At 60.0% G+C, this 9,078-nt stretch overlaps 2 protein-coding genes across 2 annotated transcripts; both read left to right on the top strand.

Annotated features, from left to right (window-relative positions):
* The first annotated feature begins 1,294 nt into the window (after positions 1-1,294).
* CHLRE_13g579076v5 (uncharacterized protein) lies at positions 1,295-2,879 on the top strand. The gene has a single exon (XM_043069520.1). The coding sequence runs from the start codon at positions 1,978-1,980 to the stop codon at positions 2,152-2,154; it is 177 nt and encodes a 58-aa protein (XP_042917495.1). The 5' UTR covers positions 1,295-1,977; the 3' UTR covers positions 2,155-2,879.
* Positions 2,880-3,762: 883 nt separating this feature from the next.
* Positions 3,763-8,716, top strand: CHLRE_13g579050v5 (uncharacterized protein). The gene is made up of 6 exons (XM_043069519.1): positions 3,763-4,701; positions 4,843-4,997; positions 5,180-5,357; positions 5,450-5,611; positions 6,633-6,811; positions 7,077-8,716. The coding sequence occupies exons 1-6, from the start codon at positions 4,563-4,565 to the stop codon at positions 7,101-7,103; spliced, it is 840 nt and encodes a 279-aa protein (XP_042917494.1). The 5' UTR covers positions 3,763-4,562; the 3' UTR covers positions 7,104-8,716.
* Positions 8,717-9,078: the final 362 nt, after the last annotated feature.

Raw genomic sequence — 9,078 nt, 5'->3', positions numbered from 1 at the left:
CGCCGAGCTGCAGCTCGTGGCAGTGCACTGCAGCACCAGTAGTAGTCACCCGTCAGACCGCCAACCAGTACATGCCCATACACTTCCACCCACCAACCAGCTGTAGCTGAGCTACCTCAGGTACAGGGGGGCCGAGACTGCGAGAGCTAGTTTAGGCCCTATGAAAGGTCACAACTCTCTGACGCATTCCAGCCAACCGCTGCACACATGCGTGTTGGGGTGCCTGCGCAGTGTGTTGCCAGTACCCACTGCGATTCCGTACGTTGTCAGAAATGTGCTCCGTCCTCAGTCTCCTCAGGAGCATTGCTGCTCGTGCACAAACCAGAAGCCCCCAAGGCCCGCCCTCCAGCCCCACAGCTCAACTACCCGCTCCCACTCGCCGTCAAGTGCCAACGGCCTGCGTGCGTCACCCCAGCCAGGTAGCTTCCGAGCCGGGCCGCCGTACAACTACCTGCTCACACTCGCGCAGCTGCCGACTGCCACGCTACATCCTGTACGGCTGAGGGGGGTTGGGGTGCCGCACACGAGTTAGTTGGGGGTTCGTCGGAGCTGTCCTAGAACCGCCATTCTATTATTTTTCCTCAGCACGACCCTCTCCCTCTCCCTCCGTCTCTCCCTCCCCGTCCAACTAATGCTCGCTATGGGTTGGTTGACACAGTCTGATACACAGTCTGCTAGCTTGCGCTGTTGGCAACACAACCAGCGAGTCAGGGACTCGCTGGCCCGGCATACCCCCGCCAGGCCTGTAGCGGCTCCCATGCAGGACCGGGTTTGACACGCTGAGTCACGCACTCAGTCACCCGACAGGCACCAGCAACAACCTACCGCTCAGCACAGCACACACAGCAGAGCCATCCACGGGGGGGGGGGGGGTATGCAGCAGCGGCAAACCACAGACACGACATCACACGACAGGATCTGCATCGGCCTCTGGAGGGCTCTGATGGGCTCTGGAGGGCTCCGGAAGGCCCTGGGATCTTAAGGGCTCTGGAGGTTGGTAACCGAGAGCCCCCCCCCTGGAACTCGACGCGACCGAAAGGGCTTCGCCTCTCCCACTTCAGGGGAAAGGACAAGTCAACATGACCTCACTCCAAATGGCATGTGAGCAATGGACATATGCGCTGACTTATCGCAGCGCAGTGGAGATAAGTCTAGTTATTGCGACGTAACTGCCGTGTTGCGTTAGAGTCACGCACGGCGCAGGACGCTCGGGTACGTGCCTGTGCATGGGGCCGAACCGAGCTGGGTCTTGTACGCGTCAGGAGCACACGGCGCCTTATCTGCCGTTGTGCTTCTGTACTGTATTTCGGATCGTCCCTCTGCCGGGACGGTGACCTCAGTGTGTCGCACTTAAACGTTCCCTACATTTCTGGACTTTCTTTGCAATCCTATACCTGGTTCTAACTATACTTTACCATGTCTGGACCGAATAAGCGTTTAATATATACTCAGACGGAGTTGCAGCGTTTTGTTGCGCGATCCTGCTCAATGGAACCCCTTAGCTTGATCACGCTCGCTCTCTGATCGTAAGGGAATGCCCTTCGACGCTTCTCTGGCGCTTTGGACCACGCTTTGGTTCGGGGGCCGCATTCGGGAGCAAATCGGAGCAGAGCGGAGCTTTCAAGCGGAGCAAAGGCGCGCGAAGCGTTGCGGACAAGGCGTTCGGCAAGTCGCTGAAAGCAAAAGGGCATGCACAGCTGTGCGGGCGGGCTACTTGCTTGCCATGCGGGTCCTGCTTGCCGTGCCTTCGTGTCTACCCGTCGCTTTACAGTTCACAGCTTTGTGCAATACCTTTCCACATCTTCCATCGTGCCACCCCCACCTCCCCAAGACCCTCAGGACTTTTGGCGCGGTACTTCCCCTGTCTGCCTATCCAGGCCGCAGGGCCCGCGTGCCCTTGGGGAAAGGGCGTGTGTGCCGTTGGGATCCGGCCTGTGCGCCGCAAGCAACGGGCTTTGCGCCCTTGCCTTATGGACAATGGACGGCATACGTGCCCTTATGATACGGCCTGTGTGCCGCAAGCAATGGGCTCCGCGCCCTTGCTTTATGGACAATGGACGGCATACGTGCCCTTATGATACGGCCTGTGCGCCGCAAGCAATGGGCTCCGCGCCCTTGCTTTATGGACAATGGACGGCATACGTGCCCTTATGATACGGCCTGTGTGCCGCAAGCAACGGGCTCCGCGCCCTTGCTTTATGGACAATGGACGGCATACGTGCCCTTATGATACGGCCTGTGCGCCGCAAGCAACGGGCTCCTCGCCCTTGCTTTATGGACAATGGACGGCATACGTGCCCTTATGATACGGCCTGTGCGCCGCAAGCAATGGGCTCCGTGCCCTTGCTTTATGGACAATGGACGGCATACGTGCCCCTATGATACGGCCTGTGCGCCGCAAGCAATGGGCTCCGCGCCCTTGCTTCATGGACAATTTACGGCGTACGTGCCCTCATGATACAGCCTGTGCGCCGCAGGCAACGGGCAGCACTTTCGGCCACTAGTGCAACCTCAACACGGGCGGGCTGGGGCGGGCACGGCGGACTTGGTGGGGTTATCGGGAGCTGCGAGGCCGGAGGTAGGAGGCCGCTGAGGGCCACGAATGAGTTGCTAGGCCGCTTGAGGCATGAGTGGAGGCTATTGTCGGTTTGAGAGATTGGGATTGTCGTTTGGGGCCGTGGCGGTTTGTAACGCTACACGGCAGTAAGGAGTCAATAAGCAGACAAGAAAGGCGGCTATAGGGAAAACTGGGCTGAGCCCACGCCGCGTGTACCAGTCTTAGGGCGAAGGTTTAGAAATGCATACCGCTACGCAGTACCCCGGCTTGCCCCTCCCCCCTCAGGCGCTTGCGCCTGAGCCCGGTGTAAGATGGCCAGCAACAGAGTCGCTAGGTTACAAGAAGTCCTCTAACAAGTCGGTTCGGCGTCGGTTGGGTTCGGGCACTGAGTGGGTTACGAAAGAGGCCGCAGTGCGCGGCGGGACGCGCGGGAGTGCACGAGAGTTGCTGGGGGGCACGCGCGGGCGGCCGCAGGGGCGGCTCGCAGGAAGTTGGGCGGCATTCCGTTACAAAGTAACAGCACACTGCTGCGACATCCTCAGCGCGGCTACCCACGCCTGCCCACGCCGCCAGCGGGAGGCTCAGAGCCCACGTGCGGCTCACGGGACTCGGGGGAACTAACGCAAAACTTAGCCCCTGCGCCCAGCTATCAGTGCCGACCGATCGTGGCCTGCATCGACGTTTGTTGTAGTCGATGTCAGGGGGGGGGGCTCTCCTGATCGATATGCAAATTAGCGGGGGGGTGCCCCCCCCTGCGCCCCCCCTCAAGCGGGGGGAGGGACACCCTCCCCCCTGCACCCCCCTCCCATACGATTCGCTTAGCCCGCCGCTGAGGCACGTCACTTAGGAAGCTGGGGGAGGGGGGTGCAGGGGGGAGGGTTTCCCTCCCCCCGCAGGCGTGTCGTGAAGCGCGCAGAAGGGGGGCGGTGCAGGAAACCCTCCCCCCGCCAGCGAGGAGCGTAGAGCAGGTTCGCCGAGCTGGGTCGCCGAGCGTGCTAAAAGTTCACAGCACATCGCAACTGTGCATGACTTTGCTCACCGATTATATCAACGGATACAGCTGCTCGCACATATCGTGTAAGCTTTCATCCCAGCCGATCGGAACGAGCGCGCTATGAAATGCAAGCAAGTGCGCGCTCTGGCAGGCCAGACTGTGTCGCTAATACATCGCACTGTAAGTTATAGCTGCGCGCATTCTCGAGGAAGCCAAGAAAGCGCAGTTGCCGGCTTCGTTCATACGCTGCACTCGCTCTCGCGGCCTGGAAAGAAGATCACGTATACAGGAAGCTACGAGTAATCGATCCTGCTAGTTGGTTCGAGCTGAATCGCGCTGTAGCGCAAACGCACCGGGTGCGTCACACTTTCCATGGCATATGTAGATAGCTGGGCTAACAAAAGAGAAACAGGCGTGAAACAGGAGTGAAACTCGGGTGATTCTCACGGAGTCGCCCCAACTGCGACAGCAGTCAAGTCAGGACAAGCCGCGACCAGCCCCCATCGCCGGTGCACGATTCGGGCTTCCTCCCTCGCCAGCACACCGTTTGCCCCAATTTCAAACCCATGTAGGAGCTCCTTTGTCATACGTAACAGCGCATTTGGCGGGAGAGCTGGGGGTGCCCGGGGGAGACCGGGCGACGCGTGCGAAGCTGGAGGGGAATAGTGCACCGCGATTGACCAGTGCAAAAGGGTGCACCACACCCCCAACCTGTGACTTCGCAAATCCCTGTACAGCTTAAATTCAGTTCCACGCTGAAGTCTATTTGAATCCCTACAAAGGATGCGGATTACAAGTGAAGGGACAGCCCGACAAGCGGGGGCGAGCCCTGCGAAGCTGACCTGACCAAAAGTACCAGCTTATGCTTTCAATTCAGTTTGCCTTGGCCAGATTATCCCAACTGAAGTTACTGCTGCGCTTTAACATTCTGATAGAACGCGGCGCTCATCGGTGAATCATTCCTCCGGACAGACCTCGCTACCTCTGTCGTGCACTATCCCTACACTGAACATGCTGCGCTCCACCCTCAGCCGCGGCAACGCTGCCTCACAGCGGCCCGTCGCTGCCTCACAGCGGCCCGCGCTCACCAAGGCCGCTGCCGCGCTTTCAGCGGCCAAGGCCATGCAGCATCAATCGGCTGCTGTACCCAGTGAGTACGATGCACTCAGGGCAAGGCAGGGCTTCGGAGCGGACGAGCATTCGTGCGTTTGCTCTTCGCTTCCCTTCTTGCCTCGGCTTCTGCAAACATGTTTTTGAGCTCTATCCGCTGCTGCTTCACCGCCATAAATAGGGCTCGGTGGGTCGGCACGCTCAGTTGTGGCTGCTGCTGCTGCTGCTGCTGCTGCCGACCGCTTCGGCGAGGAGGAGATCGCTGAGGTCCTTGCTGCGATTCCGCCCCAACACCACGCGACCGTGTTCAAGCTTTTCTGGAAGCTGATGGCGCAGGTGAGTTGCGTTGAGGTCGTAGCCGTGGCCGGTACCGGTTCTAAGTTCCCGGATGGGCCCGACACCCCTGCCGTCTCCAACGGTTGTGCGTTGGGGCTGCTCACATGCACAACCGCCTTGTTGCACGCGCTTGACACAATGACCCATGGTACCTACAGCGCTCCTTTTGTTCCTCACCTCAGATCATCGCCAAGAACCAGGCGCTGGCGGCCAAAGCCGACGAGCTGACGGCCATGGCCAAGGACTACGCGGCCATGGCCAAGGACAACGCGACCAAGACCGAGCAGCTGTACACCACCAAACAACAGCTCCTGTTCGCGCTGTCCGCTGCAGGCGTCTTCAACGCCCGCTCCTTCGTGGGTGGGTGCACCGCGGCAGCGGGTGTGGTGGCGTGGGCCCAAGGGTGGGCTTTCCTGCTGACACGGTGCTTTCGTTGGACACTGCCGCCGCAGAGTACGTGGCCAACCAGTGGAGGCAGGAGCAGGCCGGCGGCTCGGCGAAGAAGCGCCAGGACGTATTCAAGGACGGGCTGCGCACGCGCCCGGACCTGGTGCTGTGCCTGCTGCGCGACGTGCCCAGCTGGACACCCGCCAGCATGACGGATGAGCAGAAGGGTGCGTGCCTTAGCGGAGGCCACTTGTATTGCGCTGCAAACCACGCGCATGACAGCGATCCACAGGCCGCGGTTGCGTCTAACCGTGTAGTGTTGGGCTTTGTGGGCGCCTTGGCGATGGCGTGCTTCTCAGTCCAAAGCTTAGACGCCTCTGCCCGCCTGTGGCTGCCACATGCTATCTATCTAACACATGCAGCACAGCTTTTCACCCCCACCGCCCGCCGCACCGCTTGCTGCTGGGGCCGCCGTAGCCCCTTGCCATAATGTTATCCCCCACACGCCGCTGCCCTCATTAGTTGCCTGTGCCTCCGCGCCACCGCATTTCCGGCCTGCCCTTCCCTGCATCTGGGTGCCCCCTGTGCGTGTGGGGCGCCCAGGCTGGCAATGCCTGTGGAGAGCCGCACGCGGTGCGCGCACTGCTTGCCCCCATCCACTCCCCGCTGACCACCCCCATGCACTCCGCCCCTTGCTTGTCCTTCGTTCTGCCTTACGCCCACTCGGCCGCTTTCGTCGCGCGGGCTTACGTGTTGTGTTGTCTCTGTCCCTCTTTTTTTCTCCTCCCGCCGACGTGCCTCGTCCGCTTCCTTTATTGTGCCCTGCCCTTTTGCCCTTTGCTCCTTTGCCCCTCTGATGCATGCCGCTCTACCCCGGCCCGGCACTTCTGCCTGGCGTCGGGGCTACTTTCCTGCTCGCCCAGGTAAGCCGTTTGTGTTTGAATGTCTGTGTGCTGCTGTGCTGTTTTACGCGCCTCCAAGCCTGTTAGCCAACGGCACCACATACATGCCCTGCCTTTCCACGGGCCGCGGCTGATGCCCCTCCACGCGCCGCGGCCGATGCCCCTCCACGGGCCGATGCCCCTCCACGGGCCGCGGCCGATGCCCCTCCCAATCAGTATGCCTGACTTTGCATGCGTGGCCTCTACCGTTACCGTTACTGCGTATACTCTGCTTGGTTCAGCTTGGGCTGGTACTCTCACCCCACCCCGCCCCATCCACCCCCATCGTTGCCTGGCTGCTTGACAGTGGAGAGCATGGCCGCGAACCTGGAGGCCATCATGCAGGACGCCAGCAACGACGTACACTCCTTCAACACGGCGTCGGGGCTGATCCTGCACCGGGACGTGCACAACAGGCCCACGGTGGCAAGCCTGTCCTGCATTGCGAGGAGCATGGGCGTGCCCTGCCACATCAAGGAGGAGAAGGTGAGCAAACCTTGAGCCAATGGTAGGCTAGGTAGGCACACGCTTTTCATATTTTGGGTAGCGGCGCACCATGTATGGGCCGCAAACAGCTCTTTGTATGTTCCTGACTGGGGGTAAATGGTCCAAGCGCGATTGCGATCGCGATGCTACAGTCAGTCAAGCAGTGCAGCATATGCAGGGGTGCCGGGGTGTGTGCTCCTGCCTCGTGACATGGCGGCTGTATGTGAGCGTGCATGTGTGTGTGTGTGTGGCTCCATGTATGCAGGAGGACAACGACGCCACCTCCGCGTGAAGGGTTTGTTTGTGGCTCGGTGACTGTTCGAGGCCATGGCGATGCTGGGCACCCTTGTGTGCCGCCTGCGTCGGTGGCGCCACAGGTGGCTCAGCGGGCAGGCAGCTGTTGCCTCAACCACAGCACCCACATACAGTAGCCGTGTTGATGGTTGGCTTTATTTGCTAGGTTGAGATGCGCGGGGAGTGCACCGGCGAGTGGGGCATCAATTATCATTTGTGCGTACTGAATCATTAATGTTGTAGTGTGGCTTTGGAGCTGAGCCGCTGTCAAGCTGTTTGTGTGACGTGGTTCTTTCATGTGTATCATGTGTACGTGATGGCTCGCAGTCTTTTACGTAAAACAAAAGACTGCGAGCCATCACGCCCTTGGTACACATGAAAGAACCACGTCACACAAACAGCTTGACAGCGGCTCAGCTTCAAAGCCACACCACATAACTCAGTACGTACATAATTCAGTACGCACAAATGATAATTGATGCCCCACTCGCCGGTGCACGTCGTAAGAGTAAGTTCACGAAGCCAAAGCTGTATCGGCGTCAGTGAAGCCTACAAGGACGAGGGAGCCCGTGTGGTTGCATGTACAGAACGCTCACGTGTCTACTTTCCGGGTCGCGCCATGCACGGGGCGTGCGGGCAGTGGATCGACATCAAGATGGCGGCCGGGCAATCCGACGGGACAGTGAACGCGCAGTGCGAGCACTGCAGTAAGCGCGCAAAGGCTAGCATTAAGAAGTGGGGCCTGAAGGAGGGCATTGACCTGTGCGGCTGAGTGGCTGTGGTGTTGGTGGCATGAGGCTCAGGGCCGGGGCCGGCGCGGGAAAATGCCTCTCGATGTGTAAGGTTTTTGGGATGGCCCTTAACGCCCCGTTTGGACGAGTGGTGCTTTGGCCCTTCGCCGCATGCAAGTTTTGCGCGCATCTGGTGTGACCGTACCATGGGTGTGTTTGGAAATGTGATGGAGGTTGGGGGGATTCAAATGACATATGCAACCTGCATTCTGCGTCTGGCGGGGCCCATGGATCTCGATGTGCGACAACTGTCACGCGCGTATCATATGGGCTGCAATTGCAATGCAGGTGGCGGCTGTCTGACGTTCGTGAGAGAGCGTGTGGATATAGGACTGTGTAGGTGTTGTGCGCACCTTCATTGCTTCACCACTTCATACGCGTGGGGAGTGTTTTTGTTGAATCGGCAACTCGCCCTAGCTCAGGCGTGTTGGTGGGGACACGTACGGAGTGACCTCATTGCGCAAACATGAAGGCGGCAATGAGCGTGTGAGCGGTCAAGCGAAGCTCCTATGCGCCTCACGTGTGCTCCTGGAGGCTGGCGCCTGAGCTTGATGCGAATTTCTTCCTCCGCCTACTTTTGCTCCGCCTGGCTGGTGTTGAGTGGATCCCGCGCGTTCACGAACTCCTGGTGTGGGTGCAAGTGGAGGGAGCTTTTCACGGCTGAGAGCCTGTGAGACTTGCAGGGGCGCTCAGTGTCAACGCGTCAACTGCAAACTACTGCAGCAACCCTGCAAGTGCGTGAAAGCGACATGCGCCATGGCTTCCGGCAACTGTTCTCCCCTGCTTTGTGGGAGCGCGGAGATTGTAACGCGAGCGGTGAGCACTCAATGAGCTTCAAGTCATGCGAATACCACGGGCTTGCGGCAACCTCTAGTGGCGACAGGTTGGTCTCTTCCCTTCGGCCGCATCTGGACACGCACGGCATTTAATCACGCAAGGACTGCCCCCAGTTTGGCATAGTGGCAAAGCTTGATTTGACAGTGTTTTGCAATGAGGGTGCTCTGAGAGGGAAGCGGGGTCCTTCCTTCGCAGGTCTGCCCCATGCCTAATGCAGCACGTAGCTGCCGGGCACGACCGCGGCCGCGGCGGCGGCGGGTTGCAAGAGGTGGTGGTGGTGGTGGTGGTGGTGGTGCGCGGGGTCGGGAGGCCGGGCCCGGGGGAGTTGAAATGCGCGTCGCGAAG

The sequence above is a fragment of the Chlamydomonas reinhardtii genome, chromosome 13 (assembly GCF_000002595.2).
Source record: "Chlamydomonas reinhardtii strain CC-503 cw92 mt+ chromosome 13, whole genome shotgun sequence".
NCBI lineage: Eukaryota > Viridiplantae > Chlorophyta > Chlorophyceae > Chlamydomonadales > Chlamydomonadaceae > Chlamydomonas > Chlamydomonas reinhardtii.
This window is presented reverse-complemented; position numbering and strand designations above follow the sequence as displayed.